Below are 24,936 nucleotides of genomic sequence, written 5' to 3'. Positions count from 1 at the left end.
CTTAACTTTAGTCTCTATATTTAGACACTAATTTAGAGTATTAAATATAGATTACTTACAAAACTAATTACATAGATGAAAGCTAATTTGCGAAACAAATTTTTTAAGCCTAATTAATCCATAATTAGAGAATGTTTACTGTAGCATCACATAGGCTAATCATGGATTAATTAGGCTCAATAGATTTGTCTCGCGAATTAGTTCAAGATTATAGATGGGTTTTATTAATAGTCTATGTTTAATATTTATAATTAGTGTCCAAACATCCGATGTGATAGGGACTTAAAAGTTTTAATCCCATCTAAACAGGGTCTTAATCTATTAGACTACCGTTACCTAGCTAACCAACATTTTATTAAAAGCATACATTTACATGTGGTAACTACAGAAACCAAGATTTAAATCTGATAGATGAAGTCATGCGCTCATAAGACCACGACTCCACCACCGCACTAAATATGATTCATGTATGTGTTTAATTATTCTATAGGCAAATACTGAAAGTAGGAGGGGTTTCTTTTTTAAAAAAAAATATCTAGAAGTATGAATTTCCTTGAGAAGTACCATTGCTCTTTTATCAAATAAGAACCAAGTCTGGCTTAGTATGAAACTGCTTCTTTAGCTTAGCTTTTCGGCGACAACTGAAACAAGACGAGTCATTAGCACAAAATTAGTTTTGTATTAAGTATGAAAAACTAAAAAAAAATTATTTGATCTTTTAAGACAATTTTTATAAAGAAAAGTACGTATTTAAAAAATGTATCGTTTATTAGTTGAATAAACATATATACTCACGATAAACAAGGTATGTCTCGATCGGTTGGTAGGAGGGGCCATGTGTATACAGTGTACAACGTACCCCTTCCACGTACGATTGATTCCATTAATTCAAGTGGTCTTGTTTTTAATTTCTGCTGATTGATTTGATACCAGTGTCCTAACTAATAAATAGGCTGTCCCTTATTTTCTTTTTATTTCTTCTTCAAATACATAAGTAATTACAAGGGAAAATTCTCACGTACGTGAAACATGTAGTAGTAGCTCACAGTCACAAGGACAAACATACCATGAGATTGATTGATGATTGGTACGTGTATACTATTCTCCCAGAAAACATTCAAATATGGCCAGCTATTTATCACTGGTTCAGCTTGCATCATCGGTCACACTCAGGCATATATAGCATTAATTAACATTAATATAGCATGGCCGATGCATGCATGGAGCATAGCCACATTCTTTTAGTGTGCATAAATGGACTTTGAACTGCCAGCTTGACACAAATATGAGAATGTAATGGAACTCTTTTAATCTCTCTAGCGGATCTCCACTCGTTTGTTCAAACACTATCCAAACAGTCATAAAAAATATCTCAAAAAATTGACAGCATATATTCATGTAACAAACATATATTGCACTCTGCAAAATCTCAAGTCTAAACTCGTCTCATACATTCGATTTTTTTATCATGTTTTAAAAAGGCAAATCAAGCGTATGAATGGTAGCGGTATTATATTCACACCTAAAATTATCATATCCTTTTTTTCAAATGAATATTAAGTTTGAAGTCGATTTTTTTTAAGTAGTAGTTGTGTCACTCTATACTGTCATTTGTTTCTAAAAAATTGCATCGAATTTAAGAGAAAAGGTCCCATATGTAAGGCTCAAGTGGGCCAAGACACTCACACTGCAAGAGCTAGAGAAGCAACGTGTGGCTTGGATTATGTCCCACCTCACCTAGCTGATGCAATTTATATGTTGGTAGTCACATGTAGCATGTGCCCTACGATGCTATATAAGGGCATGTACAATGGAGATCATAAGCACCTGTGGCCTCAGGCTGTCACATAGGATAAGGCCAATAAAAACCACGATGTCTACAATGGATACCACTGCTAAATATATTTTGTGTTTCAGCCCCTATCTATTTATGTGTTAGTCTCTATGATATTTGTTATTATAAAATTAACTATTTTAGACCTTCTAATAACAAAAAGAAAAATGTACAGATACCCCTAATCTCTATACGGACCCACTGTCAGCCTCTCCAATCCTCTTTCTCATTTATTTTCTCTATCTTATCCTCTTCCTCTCCAGCGTTCCTTTGGAGTCTCGTCGCCTCCGCTTCCTCTCAAAGCCGTCGCTCCCCCTCTCGTGTGCCACCGCATCATTGACTCCTCCACATCTCAACGCAGCATCCACCTCCGGCCTCTCCCCCGCGTCTTCTCTGCAAGCGGCGATGACGGAGCCACATGGCGGCGGTGACAGATTTGGCTGCGAGCTCGTCGGCTCTCGCCCTCCCTTCTCTACGAGTGGCGGCGGCCTCTTCCCACGAGGGCAGCGGATCTGGCCTCCGGCTTCTTCCCTCTCCCCCCCTCTCTTCTCGCGGCGGCCGAGGGACCACCAGCGGCAGGGAGGAGGAGTTCTCAACGGTGAGTACTCGGCGGCGGCGGGGAGGAGTTCACGATAGCGGATCCGGACGCGGGCTCGACGCTGCCGTACTCCTCCCCCCACAATGGTGCGGACGAGCTCGCCGACGGCGTGGCGAGCTTGGCGGTGGCGGGCTCGCCGGATCTGGGCGCAGGCTCGCCATATCTGGCGACGGGGGCCACAACGGTGGCGGTTCCTCTCCTCCTCCCTTCTTCGCGAGCGTCGGTGGCGGGGAGCAGCGGTGGAGGAGGATCTGGCGACCGGACGAGGCGATGCACGGGGCTTCGGCTCCACCAACGCGTGTCCTCGGGTCATGGCTTCGCCGTTCCCGAACCCAGGCGCAGCGCTTCGAGCGGTTCTTCTGCAAGCGCGGAAACGGCCCGCGGAGCCACGGTCCCCACTGCCACCGGTGCGCGCGTCCGACGTGGAGCCGTGAGACCACAAGCTGGAGCCACGCGTTGTACATGTCCTAAAGCAGGGTTCAATCTTTCGTCGTCGGCATTATTTTAAATTATTTGAATTTTCAAAAAAAATTGATCAAATTTGAACAAAATTCAGAAAAATGAAAAAAATAAAAAATTAGGCCAAAATAATGTCATATTGAGGGGGTCCGATAGAGCCAACATTTCTGGAATTTTGAACCCTTATAAGATAGTGATATGACCATCAAGTATATGCATACATCCCAGCATGAGAAATATAAAACATGGCCAAAGAATTCATCAAGTGAATGGAGGATCTACAAGATATTAAAATCCAATGAGTTTTGGAATCCAGTTCGGCCTCCGGAGACAGCACTGACTTCAAATGGACCTAGCGCCTTCATGCCAACTCCGATTTGTGTGATCTTGGACTTCGTGGAAAGCTTATCTCGCCACCTTTCAAACGCATCTGGTACCATGTCCAAATTCATCTCGAGTCAACGGGAATCGCCAAAACAAGACAGTGTTGTTGCTAAAACCGAACTTGGGCCTTGAGCCTTGTAATAGACTAGGCCCCCTCCACCTCCACGAATTTTAACTTAACCCTAGATTTATTTTCCTCTATAAATAGCTTTGTACATCCTCAAAAATATTTGGGTTTTGTTTAGTTGAATTTTGCCAAGTGCCATTCACCTTGTCTCTAGTCCTCGTTCGATTAGTCGACGACTTTAGATTCAGAGCCCCTAATAGTTGGTGTGTTGATTTGCCGGGTCGATTAGATCTACCACTTCAATCGCAACTATTTCTTTGTGCTTAATCACCTATTCGCAATATTTAGATTGCATCTTATCTTGTTCTTGCAGTGTTCTCTCGTTTGTATTGCAGGGATCATCAACCGCGCGTCACGGTTGGTACGATATCGTTTGTGGTGTAGCGATTGCACGGCGTCCTGGACTTGTTCTGATTGGTAGCCACGTCGCAAACATCGTACTCGATTATAGCGAGAGTTATCCCCTCACCAGAAGATCGGCCCACGAGAGAGAGCGTCATCAGATAGTAACAAGAGATCTTACATATGGTTGACCTCTCTTTTAGCCATTAGTGGCCAATTAATTAAGATGAATATTTTACACATGTAAATGTGATGTGAGGACCAACTTGGTCCTGTTGGTCTAGTCAGACTGATCGCTCTTTTTTAGTTAGAAAGAAAAATGGAATTCCTGATGACAAAATGGTTGACCTCTCTTTTAGCCATTAGTGGCCAATTAATTAAGATGAATATTTTAAACATGTCAATGTGATGTGAGGACCAACTTGGTCCTGTTGGTCTAGTCAGACTGATCGCTCTTTTTTAGTTAGAAAGAAAAATGGAATTCCTGATGACAAAATGTGGCAATAGCATGTCGAAATCCTAGGAGCCTATTCTTTTTTTTGTTTCTTACAAAACAGTGTTGTACCTATCTATATTAATTCGTCTGTGTGTGAACAGCAATAGCACGTTGGAAACCTGAGCTTATACGTATTTCGTCTTCCTACTTGGTACCTAAAAGTGTTGTCTCTATCATCTACTACCTCCGTTTCACAATGTAAGTCATTCTAGCATTTTCCACATTTATATGGATGTTAATGAATCTAAATAGATATATATGTCTAGATTCATTAACATCAATATGAATGTGGGAAATGCTAGAATGACTTACATTGTGAAACGGAGGGAGTATTCATCTCTACTTAAAGCTACCGCACGCCGTTGAAAAACGATTTTCACATGCCCTTTACCTCAGGGGGCGTTAATGAAAAACGTCACGCGTTGGTTTCTCTAGGGAACAGAGGTCAAGGACTGTCTGCGACAGCTTTCCGCTTTGGAAGCATCTCCCCCTCCCAACTGGTAGTGCTTTCTCTCTTGCTTTTAATTTTACTCTACTTCCTTGTCGATCCCCACGGACGGCGCCAATGTTGAAACAAATCAAACGGGAATCCAACAAGTGTTTAAGGTAGTCCTCTTTCTATATTCAACATCTCCCAATAGTGAGCCGATATACATTTATATACCCCATAGAAGTACAGGAAATTATGAAGGCAGCCTTCTCAGCCTCTACTCTCCTGCTAGGGACCAACAGGTGGGTCCCACAGTAATTAGGTAAAGTTCTAGGGGACAGAGGATGGGACTGCTCCCATTATGCCCGTTTCGACATCTCCCAATACTGAGCCGGTATACATTTATATACCCCATAGAGGTATAGGAAATTACAAAGGCAGCCTTCTCAGCCTCTACTCTTCTGCTAGGGACCAACAGGTGGGTCCCATAGTAATTAGGTAAAGTTCCAGGGGACAGAGGATGGGACTGCTCCCATTATACCCGTGTCCCCAGGGATCCTGCGACTCCCGGGTGCGTGGCTCAAGGGCAAGGCGGGAGACTGGGGCTCCTCGACCCTTTGCTCTGGCACCGCCGCTTGTGTCAGGGGTAGTTGGGCACCTTGAATGCGCCATCAATGCCGTTGGTGTCACGCGCCCTGGATGCCATCATGTTGTTGGAGGCCTAGGGAATGGGACTGACTTTCTCCCCCTGAGGCTTACTCCTGGAGCCCCTCGAGGGCTCCGCAAAGGGGACCTTCGCTAGTCTCCCCCGGTGGCTGGCGGGCTCCGAGGGGCTTCCCAGGAGCAAGACTGTAAGACTCCTTAATCAGCCACGAGAATGGGGACGACGGGGGATCCTCGGTCCCATGCCTCCGAGGGCGAAGCCACTTCCCCAACAGCAGGAACATAATTATAATGGCTAATATTAAATAAGAGTCCACACAGTCATAACTCCTACTCCGATTTAGTGATTACTATAGATGAACTTATTTTGGAATAAACATGAGGAGCTAAAAATAAACTAGTTACGGGAAGAAGGGAGTAATAAATGCTAAAATTATCTTGTAAATTTTAGGTATAAAGGTGCGGTTATAACCAAATCCATCGACCAACACGGCCCATGCGGTTGCAAACAAGCCCATGGGCTAGCATGGTTAGCTGAGATCGTTTGCTCACAATGGAGGTTGTTTGCGGAATCATGCTTACTGGAGATAAATTCTTTAGTCAAATGTAAGGCTAGATATAAGGGTTTTTTTTTTCTTTTGCGAAGAAATATAAGGGTCATATAGACTTGAATTCTTATTCCAACCACAGATCAAGCGTTGCTCCAGTGCTGTTGGACACATGGAGTTCCCTTGGTGATAATTAAGGTTCAATATATCTATCACTTCTGATCTAGACCATGTCAGGAGTCAATACATGAAAAGCTTAACAACGGTGACATAATATTTTTTTTGTACCCATCAACTACGTACATGATGATGATCATAACATCTGAACATTTCATCAGAATATTTGAACAATTTTGCCATGAGATCTACTCCAATTAACTAAAATATATATAAATAGTTGGGGGACAGAACAAGATCATATGGACTTAGTATATTGCACATAATATTGTGACAACAAGCTAAGGAAAACATTTCTTAGTTTAACCATGGAAACTTTCTAATGAGGCTGAAAGTAATGATTATTTGGTGATCAACAGCCACCAACACATTATTGAAAGCTAGTGAATATATATTACAATTTGAAACTCTATATTGGATAATATAATATTTATAATGTAAATACATGTTTTGATTTAAATGTTATACGGCTCCATATAGAGCGATGCTATCATATCCTTGATTGTATGTGAAATAGTGAATGAATCAACTTGCTTGTACATATAATCACCCGTTCGCGCAAAATCAATAACCGTTCTTGCCACGATTTTTGGTTGCAGGTCTGTTGGTGTAAGGTATTCTTTCATCATATCCTTCCATGAGTCTTCTATCAACTCCTTTATCCCAACGCATGCTTCATGCGCTGTTGCACCATGTTGGAGCATATAACTCTGAATTGTAGAAGCATGGTGGTGGTCCCCTGCTTGTTCACGCTGAAAGATTCCATAGCATCATGTTTCAGTTATTTATAATTGAAGTCGAAGATTACTAAACATAAATAAATATATAAGTGTAAAGATATAATGGTAGAAAATGACCTTTGTTGAAGCAATATCATTTGAGAGCCGTACACATGTTGTGAAAGACTTAAGAAGTTCTGGATAAGTCAAAAGGCAATCAAGAGTTTCCTTTGCTACAAGGTCGCCCATCCCAACAAAAGAAGCACATGCTAGTTCAAAGGCACCAACAGTCTTTCTTGAAAGTTCCAGGTGTTCCTCTATTGTTTTTGGAATGTAATGATCATCACGCCATTTTATCTCTTGAGAGAATTCTTGAACTAACCTCTTGAACTATATTAGAGGTGTAAAAAGTGTAGTGTTAATTCAGCCGTTATACGGGCATAATTTTGAAGAAATATCATTTTACCAAAAAATATGATTGAGTCATTAGAATGTCATAAATAAAGTGGTTACCATAATTTCCTCTTAGGATAAAACAATCAGTATTGTTCGTTGAGTTAGATATATTCTATTAAAACATACAATCAAATAAATATTTATATGTAGAATATAACTAACAATGAAGTTGTTATATAGTTTATAACAAAATTTGTATCATAATCATGGATAAATAACTATATCATTATATTCCAATCTATCTAATACTCGCTCCATCCAAAAATATAAGGCGCCTGATTCACATGGTCATCAACATTGCACTTTTGACCATTAATTTGTTTCATAATATATCATCAACAACTATGAAAATATATGAAGGCATATTCAAATACAGATCTAACATAAGAATATGGTAACTACATATTGTCATTTATTTTACAACCCATTAGATATATCGATGTATTAAAAATAAAACAATTCTACATCTTTAGCCATAAATAGTTTTGGGGTAGAATACTTACCAACTCTTTGAGATAACACACTCGATAACTTTTGTTTGGACATAGTGCTTCTTCAAATGAATCAAATGTCTTTAAATAATATAAGTAGAAATCCTTCATGTATTTTGGAAGTAGCACTGTTGCAGTTTCATTGCACCTGTATGTTACAATATAGTGCCATTTAATTTTATTCACAATTCAAATTAACCAAAAGTGCAATCATGTATGGAACCGCAACTCAAAATATTATATTAGCTATAGTGGTTTTTTTAATAAACGAAAGAAGACTAGTAAATTTGTCTAGTATATACATATTTATTGGCATTAACAAATTTTGACATACATCAGTTCTTATGTTATTTCCATGGCAGATAATATATCCAAGATAAAAGATAATGTTCGTAGCTTGATTGTCTTCTCTACCTTCCTAAACTCCTAAGGTAAAATAAAATGGCAAGCATTATATTCTTGACTAAGATTGGTGTATGGCACGATGTAGCTTCAAAGTACTACTCATGGTCAGTCATATGGTAGTCACTGAAGCAGTGTCCCAAATATAACCGTTGTTTGCACTGTCCGAAATATATATGGCAAAATTGTCATTTCGTGTCCAAACAATCTATCCAAAATTTAATATTTTGATGTGTGCACTATGATGATTACTCTAGAATTTTTTTCATCTAACATTTTTTCTCCACTGCTCTCAGTCTATGGTATGTGATGTTCGATTTAATTTTTTAGGATAAATTACTGTAAATGAAATGAATGAATTATTTTCAATTTTGCCCTGTTTTATATCTATGTTTTTACTCTTGTTTGTTTATCATCATAGAATAATCTTGATAATTGCAATATACGTAAACATGATATTTGCGTGTCATTGCCTTTATCGAATCGATTTTAGAAATATTAAATTACCTCAAACATTGGATTCGGATATGATTCAAGTAAAGCATTAACTTCATGTTGCATAAAACATGCATAGCAGCAAATGCCAACTATTATTATTGCTTTTAAGCAATTATTATAGTAAATGCCCAAATAGATTTACTGTTTCTGTTGCTTATTTTTAGAGAAAACTGTTTTCCTTGATCTTTGGTAATTATTTAGGAGAAAATTCAATCCACCTACTCTTTTACTCAATTAATGAGACACACATGAGATTAATATTTTAAGATGTTATGGTGAATACATTACTAGTATTTAAACTAAAAATGTGTGCATCGCAATATATAGTATTCATATTCATAAAGTTCCTTCGCTCCATTCTACTATGAATTTTTTAATAGTTGACTCCTGATGTTCATCCTACAGTGAAATAGATTCTACATACAACTGGAAATGTTTACACTTAGTAAGAACTAGCTATACAACTGGAAATGTTTACACTTAGTAAGAACTAGCTACAATATAAAGCTACAATTCATATTAGCACATATTGTAATGAAGGCTTACATATATATCGCTTTGGCAAGCATCATGCTCTCCTCGGTTGTAGCATATGTGTCAAATATATCATCTAGTATGGTGATAAATGCTATCATCTTTGTAAGTATAATTCGTGAAAGAGAATAATGGGGCTCCGAGCATGCTCCTATCATCCAAAAATGCATTTCCACTATTCTATCCCGAATGAAGCTTAAGTTTGATTCAACATTAAGCTCTTTCCACCATCTGTATTATACACAAATGCTAGAAATTACTTATTTATAATAATTTGAGGGAATTGGATAATCATTATACACTTTAAAGTAATTAACTCACCCTGTGATAGATTTTAGCTCCTCACAATAAATAAGTTGAAGGAGATTGAAATTCAACTTTGCAAATTCTAATATGGATTCGTTTCGTGTAGTAGCACTTTCATAAATAGGAATATAGTTTCGTATTTCTAATATTCTAACCCTCCGGAACAGGGGTGTATTAAGAGCAAGAGACACTTCATCAGCTGCCGGAGATTTCAAATGTTCCAATTCGGATCTAAGGCGGTTAGTTGTAAAAACAATTGCTTCATCAAGTACTTTTTCACCATGAGTCCTCAGAAATGCCGCATTATATAAGCTCAAAAGACTTCTTACATCATCAGCAACAAAACTCCCCTCTTTGTCTTTAAAATGTTGAAACATATCTGCAAAGGTGATCATGTTAACTTCTTAAAATTATGGATATTAAGTGCATGTCCCCAACTATATATGTATATGAGAATATGTAACAGAACATAATTAGGCTACATGCATGAGTATATATGAAATACATTATACTAAAATGTATAAATGAAATTTTATGACAGGTACTTCAATTAAATTTCTCCAATCTAGACTGTTTGTTGTTTTTCTAATATGATTTGTTTAAAATATTTCAGTTAACCGCAGCACTAATTTCTACTAGATGCTAGGGGTGTTATTAGTATATATTTAGTTTATAGATGCGAACTATATATTTTTCAAACTAATCTATAAGGTTCGTATTGATTCCTTCTTCGAGATCTTTGAATAGGGCAGTTGGATAATTGGAATAGAGTAGAAAAAAAGGAAAGTTCCTATATGCTATGGGCTTAATTATATAGGACAGTTAGAAATACATGTCCTTGCATCTATCATCAAATACTTTGTTAGTTGTTTCTTTGGAAGAAACTAATTAATTAATTCTTATCATCAATAAGACCTTAATTACCAGATGACACATCATAGCCGTTCTTTCGTAGAAGATAAAATCGAAGAGAAACTAGGTGTAAATCTTTATCGTTGTAGTCGGTGTTGTAAACAATGCAGAGAAGGTCGTTTATCTCAGTCTCGTAGTAACTATCCAATCCAAGCCGTTGCAGCGTGATCACAAGATCCAATATCTCTGGTACTTCACTCGAGCCCTTTACTACCTTCCTAACTTCTTCTTTCACAACTTGAACCCGTTCTTTCATGTAAGCATGCTGTAAATTAAGGAAGACACATGTTTCAACCATTCAAAAGCATACCATGTATACATATAATAAATAATCAGTTACCTATAGAAGGCACAAATACACAATTAATCTCCAATATGCACTCATGCATCCACTAATAGTTTTCGATGGTAATTAATAATATAGTTAGTACAAAACATGGTATAAATGTAATACTAATGTGAACATATATATTTCTCAAGATAAAGTCTACATTATTCGTTATGTCCAACAAAAAAAATTCCACGAAAACTAAGGGACCGTTAGTTATTTAGTTATAGTTTATTTATAAAGTTGAACTACCACATAGTGTAGAAATGTCACTTACTAATTTCCTATCAACTGAGAATCAGATAGTATATATATATATACTACTCCTTCCATATTTTAATGTATGATGCCGTTGACTTTTTAATCAACGTTTGACTATTCATCTTATTCAAAAAATTTATGTAATTATCATTTATTTTATTGTGGCTTAATTTATTATCAAATATTCTTTAAGTATAACATAAATATTTTTATATTTGCACAAAAAATTTGAATAAGATGAATGGTCAAACGTTGTTTGAAAAGTCAAAGGTGTCATACATTAAAATACGGAGAGAGTATATAATAAGAAAGTAATTGCCTTAGGCGCAGTAGGTGGCTGGTAACTGAGGAAGAAATTGCCCCAGAGGGGTGGAAGCTTGTAGGAGCCCTTCGCTGTGGCTGCTCATCGCCTTCATTGGAGAAAGCTGCAGGTGGCGACGACATCTCTTAGCAAATTAAAATTCTCTCTTCTATTGTTGCCAATGTAACCTAATTATATTTCTCTGCGACTAGCTGGTGAGTGGCTACGTCTGCTGCCTCGCGTGGTATTTATAGACGGTTTTGCACAGGCTGAGCAAGCATGCATCAGCATGACTTCATGTTGGCACACGTCAAAATGATGTAAGCATATGCTTGCATGATCCACGTGTGTGTCATCCTTCCATGATTGCCTAGAGTATGTCATGATGCAAGCAGATACCAGCGAGAGTACAGACCCCTAAAACTCGGTGAGATGGTGGCCAACGGATAGGCCAGGTGTTCGGTTCATAACCACACTTTATCACACCACACATTTAACCGTCACAATTTGTTAGCCATGTGTTTGGTTCACTCTGACAATTATACCTTGCCACATTTTCTTTTAATCACATGTCCCACACATCATATACTCAATTTTCTTGCTAACTTTTCCACACTTTATTGCTAGCAATTTGTCCACCACACTTTTGTGGATGCCTCGACTTGACCTAATTAATCTTTGTTAGGGGTAAAGAATGGCTGACAACCAAACACACCCTTAATCTTTTATAGTGTGTTCTCAACTACACATTTTCAACTTCTAGTCCCTCATTTAATTCTTCGCACGCGTGTTTCCCAAACTGCTAAATGGTGAGGGTTTTTTTTAAAAAAAAAAACCTATACAAAAGTTGTTTTGAAAATATCATATTAATTATTTTTTAAAGTTTTTTTTAGCGAATACTTAATTAGCTAGTTAGCTCTGAGCCACCCCTTTTTTACGTGCACAGGAGAAAAGTTCCTAACCCTCTCCTCCGAACACACATCTAATAGATGAATTCCCTAAAAAAAACATCTAATAGATGAAATCATGCATGCGTATGTAAGGAAGTTGGGAGGGTTTCTTATTTTCCAAGTAAATGTCTAGAAGTGCAAATTTTCTTGGGAAGTACCATTAATTGTTCTTTTGTCAAATAAGAACGACCGAGCCTGGCTTAGTATATATGAAAAACTGCTTCTTTGGCTTAGCTTATCAGCGGCAACCGAAGCAAAACGAGCCAGTTGCTTATAGCTAGTTGAGTCTTAATTAAGTATTGAAAACTGAAAAAAATAAATTTATTTGACTTTTTAAGATAACTTTCATATAGAAAGTATTTTAAAATAAAATAATATCGTAGTAGATAGGAAAATATGCTTGTCATAAACAAGGTAGTAGTCATTGCAATTTGCGAAGCAGTTTAGACAGCCTTAACTCGATCAGTTAGTAACTAACACTACCACGTACGATTGATTCCACGCATTAGTGGGTCGTCTGTTTAATTTCTGCTTAATTGATTTGATACAATATGTCCTAACTAAATAGGATTATTTCCTCATTTTCTTTTTATTTCTTCTTCAAATACAAGGGCACATTCTCACGTGAAACACGTAAAAGCTCACAGCCACAAGGGGAAACATATGACACTGAGTGGTATTTCCTCCGCCCCATAATATAGCAAATTTATTTTTGTCTATATTAATTCATAAATGTGTCATATCCCTCAAAATCTCTTATATTATAGGTCAGAAGAAAGAAATAATAGGTAAATACCACTATCCTCCCAGGGAGAACTTGCAAATTGGCCAGCTATTTCTCATTGGTTCAGCTTGCATCATTGATCACACTCAAGCATATATATAAAGCTGGCCGAAGCATGCAAGAAGCATAGCCAAATTCTTTTAATTAGCGTGTACTTTGAAATGACAGCTCACACTCAAAGGGAACGTTAATACCATCTCGTTTTAATCTTTCAGCTGAAAAGAACACCACCTTAGGGCCCCTTTGAATCGTAGGAATAAAAAAACAGAGGAATAGGAAAAACACAGGATTCTGACAGGAATACAATTGTAAAACAGAGGATTGCAAAACACAGGAAAAACACAGGAATGGCCGTTTGATTGGACCACAGGAAAAACGCAGGAATCAGATGAGAGAGATAGACTCAGAGGAAATGTTCCAAGAGGTTAGACCTCTTGCTAACTTTCCTCCAAAATGTGCATAGGATTACCCATTCCATAGGAATTTTAAAGGATTGGATAGGATTCAATCCTTTGTCTCAAAGGCCTTCATAGGATTTTTTTTTCCATAGGATTGAAATCCTCCAAAATTCCTACATTTTTCCTACAAATCAAAGGGGCCCTTAATCTCTCCAGCAAAACTCCTCTCGTCTGTTCAAACACTGTTCAAACAGTTACGAAAAAAATCCCAAAAAATTGACAATATTCATATACCACACTTCATTAAAAGTCTAAACTCAAGACATCGATTTTTATTAAAAAAAAGAGATAAATCAAACGTCTGAACGGTAGTGGTACTATTCACGCCTAAAATTCTCTCTTTTTTCTGAATGTATATCAAGTCCGAAATTGATTTTCTTTCAAGTAATAGATGTCACTCTGTTGTCAATTGTTTCTAGAAATTTGCATTAAATTGAAGAGAAAATGCCCCATGTAAGGCTCAAGGGTCGACAAATTAGATAGGTGTGGTCCAGCACACTCATACTGTAAGAGCTAGAGAAGCAAATAATGTGTGGCTCGCATCATATCCCACCTCACCTAGGGGTAATGGGCCCGTGCTCTTTGTACAACCCATCTTAGCTCTTAAATATTTTTAGCTTAAAAATCTATTAAATCTTATCCTAATCTTTTTTGACACAACTCTTATATATGTTTATAGGCTAAAATGTTGGGCACCTTACAACCCCTAAATACATTATGTTGGTGGTACATAATTAAACAGCATGTGTCCTATGTTGTATATACAGCCGTAATAGGATGTGTTCCATATATATGTTCGACCTGTCTTTGAGCAAATAGTGGTCAAGATTATGCATATTTTACAAATTAAATTCAAATGTAATGTGAGGCCCAACTTGGTCCTGTACGTTGGTCTAGTATAGGACTGATTGCTCTTTTTTTTTCCAAAAGGAAAAAAGGGAACTCGTGATGAAATAATATGTGTGGGTCTAAGTACATAGCACGTCGAAATCTATAATGTTATATTTTTTTGTTTCATAGGTTACTTACAAGTGCTGTCCCTATATATTTATACGTCTGTGTTTGAACAGCAATGACATGTTCGAGACCTAAGCTTTATACGCATTTTTGTCTCAAGAGATGCCTAAAAGTGTTGTCCCTATCATCTATTCATCTCTACTTATAAGTTACTCCCTCCATCCCAAAATGTTTGATGCCATTGAATTTTTTAAAAATATTTGACCGTTCGTCTTATTTAAAAAATTTAAGTAATTTATTGTTAAATATACTTTTATGTATACATATAGTTTTACATATTTCATAAAAGTTTTTGAATAAGACGAACGGTCAAACATGTTTAAAAAAGTCAACGGCGTTAAACATTTAGGGAAGGAGGGAGTATAACGATACCACCGTTCTCATGCATATGGGCCACAATTTCGAAGGTTCCCCGAGTTAGACCTAGCCAAGTACTGATAAGCTGCCCGCTACAGTAGGTGGGATATTGATTTAATCACCTCCCTCTACCATAAAACCGGGTATAACATCTCCTCCATATTTAAAAACCGGTGCAAATCAATTCCTTTAGTTGTTTGGAAGGTGGTTTCAGCTGACGTGGCATATTGACCGCAATTGACTAGCTAAGTCAGTGGGCGGGACCCATGTATCATCCTAATCTTATCTTCTTCCTAACCTCTCCTACCCTCTCTCTCACCAGGATGCACCGACGACGACACGTCCCACGGAGGCAGCAAACCGGCGGCACCCACTATCAACGCCGCACTCCGATCCCAACCTTTAGTTCTCCGGGACAGGCAACTTCTCCAGTTAGGACTATGGCTTTCCGGTCGGGGTCGCCATGAGAAGTGGCTTGGGAGGATGGAGGAGCATAGGAGAGTGGAGTAGCAGGTCATCGTACCACTGGCCTCCCGCCACTGCATAGTCTCCCATGGGAGAAGGGAGAAGTGGGGTTGACAAGTGGGCCCCACCAATTTTTTATTTTTTACTTTGGGGCAATTGCGCATCTGACCCTGTTTTGAGACCTAACTTCCAATTTGACCCTCTTTTTTCAACTTTGCTCATTTGACCCTCCTATTTAAAATTGAAGATACAATCTAACCATCTTCTATTCAGGGCATGTAACGGTGTCAATTGGAACAAAAAAAATACCCCTTCTGCCCTTGTTTATTTGACTCTATTTTATCAAAAATATTACAAAATTTTGGATTCGAACCACCATCCTCTTCACCACGGCGGCGTCGTCATCGTTGCCGACCCGGCGGCGGCGCTTGCACGGAGGAAGATGGAGGCCGGCGCGCGGGGAGGGAGGGAGCGGCGCCGGAGCTTGCCGGCGTGCGGAGGGTGGGCTGTGGCATCACACGCACGGAGGAAGGAGGCCGGCGCACAGAGGACGAGAGGTGACGGCGCGTGGGGAGGGAGGAAACAGTGCCTAGTGCGGCGCCGGAGCTCGCCAGCACGCGGAAGGAGGTAGCGGCGGTGGCGGAGCGCCGGCAAGCTCTCCGCGCCCTGGCCGCCGTCCTCCTCACCTCACTCCTGCGTGCTGGCGAGCTCCGGTGCCGCACTAGGCACCGTTCCCTCCCTCCCCGCGCGCCATCACCGCTCGTCCTCTGTGCGCCGGCCTCCTTCCTCCGCCGCTCGCTGCTGCTCCTTCCGCTCGCTGCCGTCTACACCCCGCATCCGCCGTCGCCGCTCCTTTCTCCGCGCGCGCGCCACCAGTACCGCGGCGCCATCCCTCCGCCGCCGCTCGCCGCTGCTCCTTCCGCTCGCCGCCGCTCCTGTTGCGCCCCGCATCCGCCACCGCCGCTCCTTTCTCCGCGCGCGCGCCACTAGCACCGCGGCGCCATCCCTCCACTGCCGCTCGCCACCGCTCCTTCCACGGCGCCCCGCAGCTGCCATCCCTCCGCCACCGCCGCTACCTCCTTCCATGAGCAGCCGCGCCGGCTTGTCCCCTCCGTGCGGCGCCGCCGCCGAGCCCAGCTGCCCCCCGCCCTTGAGCCAACGCAGCCGCCGCCGACGGTCCTCCAGCCGTCATCGCCCCTCTGCAGCCGCCGCTGCCGCCGGCGGTCCTCCTCGTCATGCCGCCGCCGTGGAGCCAACGCAGCCGCCGTCTCTCCAGCCATTTGTGCTCTAATGAAGGAAGTGGTGAGAGAGCATGGAGAGGATAAGGAATGAGTGAATAAAGGCATTTTAGTCATTTAGGCTTGTAAATTCATTTTTTTTAATTTGATCTAAATGAAACCCTAACGGTGTTTGAAAATAGGGTCAAACGGTAGCTTCAATTTTGAAAAACGGGGTCAAATAAACAAACTTGAAAAAACAAGGTCAAATTAGTACTTAAACTTCAAAATAGGGTCAAATAAGCAATGTCCCTTTTACTTTTGTCACCTACATGTCAGACCAACTTCTATTTTTAATTTTTTATGACGCTGCCACGTCAACATACTTAAACCAAGTCAATGTGCCACGTCATCAGAAAATGCTTTCAAAAGCAACGAAGGAGTCAATTTGCACCGGTTTTTGAAGTTCAGGGAGGCATTATATCCGGTTTTACGGTTGAGGGATGCGATTCAACTAAGTGCAAAAGATGAGGGAAGCAAAATAAACTTATTCCTACATTAGGTAAGTTTTTGAACCCCAAGAGTCTAGTAGCCCACAATATATCATTTCCAGAATTTTTTAATTTATTTTTGAAAGATTTAAAAATAAGTCGTCGTTTTAAAGTTTTGCGAAATTATACTCCTCCCATCCTATGTAGGACGTGCTATGCGACGTGGCACAAGGCTGGAGGGGCGCACCATGGTAATTTTGCAGGCGCCCCTTCTCGCCCTCCCTGAGGGTGATTTATCGCCGGAGAAGGCCGGCTACAAAATTGCCATAGTTGGTCCCTCCTACGGGTTCCATTGCACATAGATTGTCTTACCATATGGTGATTTATATGCCCCATCCTATGGTAGGGCGGGAGGAGTATATTTATATACAACTTTGAAATGGAATTTATTTTTTAAAACTCTTAAAAATAAATATAAAAATAACAAAAAATTCATCATTTCCAATGCTTGCTTTTTAAAAGAGTAAATTTTGTAGAACTTCGGATTTATGGTCCAAATTATAGATAACCACTGAAATTTTGACATATATCACATAATCACATATGTTCCTTTTTGGTATTGTAGTTTCACAAGACCTCACCTTAATTAGATTTTAATTATGCTGACATGTGGGACCCGCTTAGCTCTACTTGGTGTAATCGTATAGATGGGGCATATAGCCGGCCCAATGGTTGGAATAATCGCGTCCACACGTACTCTGTAGAAATCGCGAGTCGCGGCGAGAAGCACACACGCAGCCGGCGCAATTGTCGCACGTACGATCGCCTGAAATCAGTACAAGTATATCTATGCAGGCAAAGTTCCATAAACCAATTTATATGTATATATAATAATCTCATTTTTACAACACACTGTTAAATGTAATTGAATTTACATCAAATTAATTAGCCTGTCGTCATGTCACTGATTGAGTCATATACAAATCGATAGCATCAAGATTGGCTACTCGATCCGTATTTGTTAAGAATCAGCCCCATTGACTCAATCAAGTATGATGCCGTTTACAGCAGCACCAGGAGGGGATGGCCTGATGCCGGCCAGCGACGAGTCAGACGAGAAGCAGGGGGAGGCGACAGCAGTTTAGGCTGGTCAGGGTTGTCAATTTGCGTAATTTCGCACCCTACCGGCATTCAAATAATATCCGTCGAAATTTTTGGTTTTTTTTAATTTGGTCAAAGTTTATTAAAATTCAATCAAATTTTATTAAATTTTCAAATAATTTCGGATAACAGAATGAAAATTTTCAAAAAATTCGGTGCACCAAAATTTCTGAAATTTTAGCCCAAAACGAAATTGACCACCTCATTCGGCCCCAGCCTCACACAAAGAGAGGAGAAGATAGAGCAGCAGTGAGAGAGAGAGAGGAGAGAACGAGATAGAAATTGACTGAGTTTAAGAGAAAACTTGGCAGTGATAGCATTTTTCAATTTTACAAAATTTCAGTGACACCTAGCTGATATTGTGAATAGTAATGGTATTTTTTTAATTCAGCATATTTGTAATAGCATGATCAAATTAATCCAAGATAAAAGTCCGTATACTATTTTAAAAACGATTTTTTTCATGGTGCCACACTTTTCTTTCGCTAGCGGTTGATAGTGGGTCCCACCTGCGAAGGCATATCCCGTGGGGACTGGGGAGGGGGCACGGCCCACTGGCGTAGATCTATTATCACCGATGGGCTACGTAAGTTAACTGCCAGCACAAATATCTGCATTTTAACGGTTGGCGTCTACCATCGCAAATAGTTATATTCACTGGCCTTTGGTTTCTGATGGCACTACTAACCACCTGCAAAAGTCCATTTTGGCCGACTGGAAAAACCCATTTTATAGAGTGATATTATAATTCTTATATTGAAGACCATGCTAGCTATAACTTACTAATTATTAATTTCGAATTTTTACGTTAACTTAATAAGATACTAAATTGAGTGTACAAAATAGACGCTGCTTTGAATTTATTATGAATACTCCACGAACGAGCGAATTCACTCGTTCCAAAAGACCCAGTAGGAGTATTTTCTTGTGATTTAGTTTAAATAAACAATTGCTGCTGAAAAAAGAAACAATCATCCTTAGATTTCATATCAATATTTTATAACTGCAATACTACATAGGATCAGGATCTGAATGGTCCAGCAAGGCTTTGAACACAAGTTTACTGTGACATGGATCATGATCCTGACAACCTAGGCAGTAGTAACAAAAGTTCAGATAAAACCCTGGAATATGGCATAGCCCAGAGTCAGGACATGCACTACATACTAGGTCAGAGTAAAACATGCAAGCACCACTTTTCAAGGGAAACACCAATCCTGAAAACGTGGCATCTTGACTCAAAACCAAAGCTACATGTGCTCATAAAATAAATCACATCCAGGACTCTTCCGTTTTGATTCAGACTAATTAACAAGAGCTTGTGTCAGAAAACACCCAGCTAGGAGACATGCATGTGAGCATCTGTGATTCAGATTTCCAAAGCATTCTGAAATCTGGGAACAAGCTGTTAGCTGACCCCATATATATATATGCAGACAAAAGCCCTCAGTTTGCATTGCCTTGGGCTTCAATTGACAGACCTCAACTCTCTTGTTTTGGAACTTCATTTCATCAGCACTAGTAACTGCAATGAAGAGTTCCATGGTATTGGCTTCTGTCATCCTCCTGATCATGGCAGCAACAGCTCATGGTAATGTTTCAGGACAAGTAATATCTAATACTCGTTTTCATATTTGAGTTCAGCTACATTTTGTTTCTACCTCTCATTGTTGTGTATCATGAATGTAAAGGTACTGATTCTTGTTACATACAATCCATTTCATCTTGTATAGGACTTAGGCTGGACATGGGGTTGCATGCAGCTCTGAACAATGAGGTCAGTACAATCTGTGAGCCTGAACACAGCTCCACTAATTAACATGCTGAATCGCAGCACGGAAATGTAGTGATCAACTGAACTTGAACACCTAAATTGACAGGGGATGCTGAACTCCAAATGGCAGTCAACTGCTAACCGTCCGATCGACACGCGTCGCGCATCCAACGACAGGCGTGGCCCAGGTAGAAGTAGAACGAGGCCACCGAAGATGAGCAATCCCCATGACATGGATCCAAGGTTCAGTGAGGACTACTCCGGGCCCGGTGGTCATTCACCGAATCACCACCGAACAACTCCCTGCGGTCCATGCTAGATTGCAAGTAGCAGATAGATCATAGATGATGAAAACTTGTCCAGTTTTCTCTGAAGATGCTACCTCCATCAATCTTCAGAAAGATGAACTGGACCATGTGAGCTCTGTGGCTCACTAGTTTTTCAGCACATTAGTTAGTTCTGAAGAGTAGTTTTTCTTGTATGATTTGATTATGTCCAATTGAATTCAGCTTCAGTCTGAAGAGAACTGTTAAGGAACAGGATTAGTACTGTTCTAGGATTGTCATTCAGGCAACTGTACCGGACGGCTACATGTCATTCGACAGTCCAATCAAACTGTCAGTTAGAGTAAACTCAGGCTTAAAATTATCTTTGTTTTCTTGTTCTCAAGGCATTCAGGTTAGACAGGGTTGCAGGAAACGCTGCGCCTTTTTGAAGGAGAGTGTACAGTTTGTGCTGCAAATTCTGCTCCCTAACAAAACTCTGACGACTACTGATGAGCAGAGAGATGATTGCTTATCTCTTCGAATGTCGGATGCTTCCTGGATAAAGACAGGGGAGACAGCTGCAATTAAAATAAGAGGAGAGATTTCTTTCTCAAGCAAGGCGTTAGTGGCAAAATTATATTCATATCACAGTTGCAGGAGCTTACAAAGTTACTAGCACCAGAAGCAAAATCTCAAACTGTACTCCTGAGCTAAAATTTGATTTCTTTGGCACTATTTACACATTGAATTGTTTCCTGTAGACAACAACAACATATAGCAAAGCCCAGACGACTGAAAACAGTTATCATTTGATTCAGTATGATGTAATCCATATTCAGGTGAGCATTTCGCCCCGGGTGATGCTTAAAAAAAAAAGAAAAAGGTATGATGTGATGCCTATTATTGACAAAATTCTCTAGGTTATGGAGATAGATTCATGAAGGACCAGCAGGATACTTCTCAATCAAGTCGAATAATTCATCTCCTATACCGAAACCAAGCATCCTGGCCATGTCAGCCGTCTTGAGTCCAGGTTTAGGATGTTCCTGCTGCTTTAGCCATGAGTAAACAATGAACACCTTCTTCATCACAAACAGCTCCAGCGCCTCCGGGTTGAAGACCACACCAAGCCTCATGCTCATCTGCAGATTTTTGCAAATATGAATTCATCTTAAACTCCAAAACGACATGGAAGTATATGTAGGACCAAATTATTTGGGGATGCAAAATTCAGGTTATATCTTGTTACCTGGTGAGGGGCCAGCATTGCGGCATATCTGGCAAGTTCACCAGCTCTCCAATCAAGCACAACAGGGAACCAAGGGTAACAAGCATCAAGCCTCACAAACCATAGCCTTATATCAGGGAACTCTGACAGCTCCCTCACATCATATGGATCCTCCCTCTCATAGTTTATAGTAAACCCGACCGTTCGATCCAAGAGATTTCTTGTTTGAGCTGAATGATACACATAAGATTCTTGTTAACTATAACATGGAATTGACTGTTGAAACAATACAATGTCATGACTTTCATTGTTGCGCACCTGGTGTCAGGGAATTCAAGTCACCAAGTACTTCATGAACAGGCGAAAGGTCGAGCGTCCGGATGATATCGGTGTTGATGACAATCTCAAAGCGACCTTCTGTAGGTGGTGGTGGAGGCTCAACTTGTGGGGCATCTACAGCAAGCCGTCGAAGATTGTCATTTGCAAGCAAAAGAAATGGATTTACCAAATCAAGGAACAGGTGCATATTATACACACAGAACGACTGATAGGCAACAAATAAAGTTTTAATTGTAACAAATTTTACTAGGTAACATGAGGTCAACCCAGCATGAAGAAATAAAATCACTTCCACCCTTGCTTTGTTTCAAGCATAATAACAACTTTTACCCTTCAGGGAACCTCTAGCAACCAATAAACAGGGTTTCACATAAATGAACCACCCTGTGGTTAATTAGGCATTTCCAAGCCACATCCCTCCCATGCAATTGAAGTTTGAGAACATCTTTGACTGAATCAAACGATTGAGTGAAAAGCTCAAATGTTTTAGTCATAACAAGATTAGTATTCTTGCAATTTGCACATCAACTGCGATGGTTATCAACTGTGATGGTTGATGTAACTTCACTAAGAGTCAATCATCTCAGTCAGATACTCATATGTAGCAGATTGACGGTGCACTGTAATAGTTAGCAATGGAAGAAAAAAAAACAAGTCAGTAGTATTGTCTTACTACAGAAAATTATATAGTTTTCAAACTCAAACACAAAACTGAATAAAATACGGAATTTTGGTTTTCAACCGCTCTCCATGGAGAAATTTATTTCCAAATTGGCAGTAGTTTTTACTCCTAGTCGCTCACCGTCTTGGTCGGTGGAGAGGGAGAGGTCGAAGTTCCCGGAGGGGTTGAACGCGACACGGAGACGAAACCCCTCCTCCGCCGCCCTCCTCGCCTGCGCCGCGACGGGCCACCGCAACCCAGAGTACCGACCCAACGAGCCGCTGCCGGGGAAACGCCTCAGCGTCAGACGTTGCGAGCTGGCCACTGGGAGTTGGAGTGCGGTGGCGGCCATGGCGGCGACGGCGACGCGATGGACGCGCGGCCGCCGGCGGCGAGGAAGAGAGGTGAGGTCACCGCGGCGGGAGACGCAACGCCGGCGAACGGTCGTGGCTTCTCCCCGCCAAATTTTATTATCCTTTAATTATCTCGCTTTTTCTTCTTCTTTTTTTATTATTATTACAAGTAATTTATATTTATTTTTTTTATGGAACAGCACATTTGTGGGCCCATATGGGCCTTTTAGCTTCTCCCGGCCCGGCCCATGAAATGTGCGGCCCAATTTGTACAGCTCAGCTCCTGGTGTTGACTGTCGAGACAAAGCAGGGCACAGATCACATGCAGTTTGACATCATCTAACTCCATTTTCTTCTACTTCAAAATTCAAGGTTGATGAAATATATTAACCCATGTGTTTCACATACACATGTTCGTTTCAATTTTTTTTTTAAACTAGTGCGTGCATGTGAGATGAATCCTCACAAAATCAAAAGTAGTATGGCCTTTCAGAACATGCATGCCGTCGTTTTGGAGCTCCAACTCTTGTTGGTATCTGCTGTGCGTCAAACGATAAGACATGGAACTTTCTTAGCTCAAAAAAGATAATCTTTGCTCGATTATATAGAGACAAAATTAACATGCACAAGGAGGTCGTGACCCATCACACCAAGTTTCATCCCAGCTTGAAAATGATATTAGTTGCATAATGCCCTTTATTAATGACATGTTATAATATCACTTGATGTGTAACCGAGCAAAATTTGGATGCTTTCATGCTTAGGATGTTGTTGAGCCGTTTTCCATACATATATATGATATATAGTCACTCCGTTTTCGAATAATTGGTAATAACACTATTCAAGTTTAAATTTTGACCACTTGTTTTTTTATGAAAATTTATAGGTATTCAAATATACTCCCTCCGTTATATCATCGAGTGTGTGTAGCGTTATAAATATAATCATAAAACTTTTATTCATCATAATATATAACCATTTAATAGTAATTAGCAAATCATTTTAGTCAAATTGTTAGTTATTATAAGCATGCATATGTAACCTATTAAATTTTCGTGCTTTATCATGTGTTCAGTGTGATAAAATCAATTAAATAGGTATAGTTATATCCTGGTATATGTTGTGTACAATACAAATACAAATATGAAACCCTTCACAAGTTCGATCACATGCTTCTTTCTTTCCGTCGTTACACTTATTATAATTGCGTTGACAATATGTAATGATTTTTTAAGACCATTTACCGGCTCTGCCTTCCATTGGAAATCACAAACTATTTGCAACAGCGATTACAAGTGGCCAAAGAAAAACACTACGTACGTACTGATTCAATTTCTTTTCCCCATTTGCGGTATACGTAAGTTGTTCATTAATTCAGCCGGTATTATACGAGGTGACATAAATGTAATCAAAATCATAATGCAAACACAAGTACCCATCAACTCATATAATTAACCAATCTGTGTGTTACTCTAAATAATCATCGTCGTTAGCTAGCTGAATTAAGCTGTACCGTACTATATATATACTTAACTCCACATGCATATATGTCTGCAAGACGGCAACGCTGTATCATTGTCCTAGATCGATGCCCTTATCCACTGTTTTGGCCAGTTTCAAAAAAAAAAGAAAAAAAAAACACTGTGTGGCCCCTCCACGTTTGCAACGTTTCTTTAACTAGGGCTCAACAGTATAATATGAGATGCTCATCATCATTGACATGCTGTCTAATTAATTATTAAGAAGTTCACATAAAGATGGAGTTTAACCTAAGTCACCTTTGTAAGAGGTTTTTTTTTGGGGGAAGGAGGTGACGATTGAAGACCTTCATCTTTGCATCAACTCCAAAGTTTCTTAGAATATATGAGCATGATTCATGTATGCTCTTGCTTATGACACGTTTTCTAACCTAAAATTATTAACCTTCGAGAGCGAATCCAGGATAAGATTAAAGGGACTCATCTCCTTTTTCCTCCTTCAGCCCTCTAACTTTTTCACCTCTCCTCTTCTTCATCCTCCCCTCTCTCCTTCTACATATCAATGGTGATCTAGTGGAATACGGAACTCAAGTTCTCCCAGCATCTACGCACGTTGGATCCGTCCCAGAATCCAGTATGCCTTGATCTCAGTGGTGGAGCCCTGTAGCCAA

At 39.9% G+C, this 24,936-nt stretch overlaps 1 protein-coding gene, 1 long non-coding RNA gene and 1 pseudogene across 3 annotated transcripts; 1 reads left to right on the top strand and 2 right to left on the bottom strand.

Moving 5' to 3' along the window:
• Positions 1–6,283: 6,283 nt before the first annotated feature.
• On the bottom strand, positions 6,284–11,486 carry LOC9269911 (zingiberene synthase-like; annotated as a pseudogene). The gene is made up of 7 exons (XR_001547929.3): positions 11,285–11,486; positions 10,389–10,641; positions 9,480–9,843; positions 9,171–9,389; positions 7,737–7,872; positions 6,916–7,167; positions 6,284–6,810 (listed from the first exon to the last, which is right to left on the bottom strand). The product of XR_001547929.3 is annotated as a zingiberene synthase-like (transcript).
• Positions 11,487–19,619: 8,133 nt separating this feature from the next.
• On the top strand, positions 19,620–20,593 carry LOC4344753 (uncharacterized). Its single transcript, XR_010734715.1, has 3 exons — positions 19,620–19,757; positions 19,900–19,943; positions 20,047–20,593. It is a non-coding gene; the product is annotated as an uncharacterized lncRNA (long non-coding RNA).
• A 215-nt stretch (positions 20,594–20,808) lies between these two features.
• On the bottom strand, positions 20,809–22,913 carry LOC4344752 (protein CHLORORESPIRATORY REDUCTION 6, chloroplastic). Its single transcript, XM_015793406.2, has 4 exons — positions 22,576–22,913; positions 21,753–21,887; positions 21,456–21,664; positions 20,809–21,348 (listed from the first exon to the last, which is right to left on the bottom strand). Exons 1-4 carry the CDS (start codon positions 22,784–22,786, stop codon positions 21,142–21,144), a joined length of 762 nt encoding a protein of 253 aa, XP_015648892.1. The 5' UTR covers positions 22,787–22,913; the 3' UTR covers positions 20,809–21,141.
• Positions 22,914–24,936: the final 2,023 nt, after the last annotated feature.

The sequence above is a fragment of the Oryza sativa genome, chromosome 8 (assembly GCF_034140825.1).
Source record: "Oryza sativa Japonica Group chromosome 8, ASM3414082v1".
Classification (NCBI taxonomy): Eukaryota; Viridiplantae; Streptophyta; class Magnoliopsida; order Poales; family Poaceae; genus Oryza; species Oryza sativa.
The sequence above is the reverse complement of the archived record's forward strand: the minus strand, read 5'-3'. Positions and strand labels throughout refer to the sequence as shown.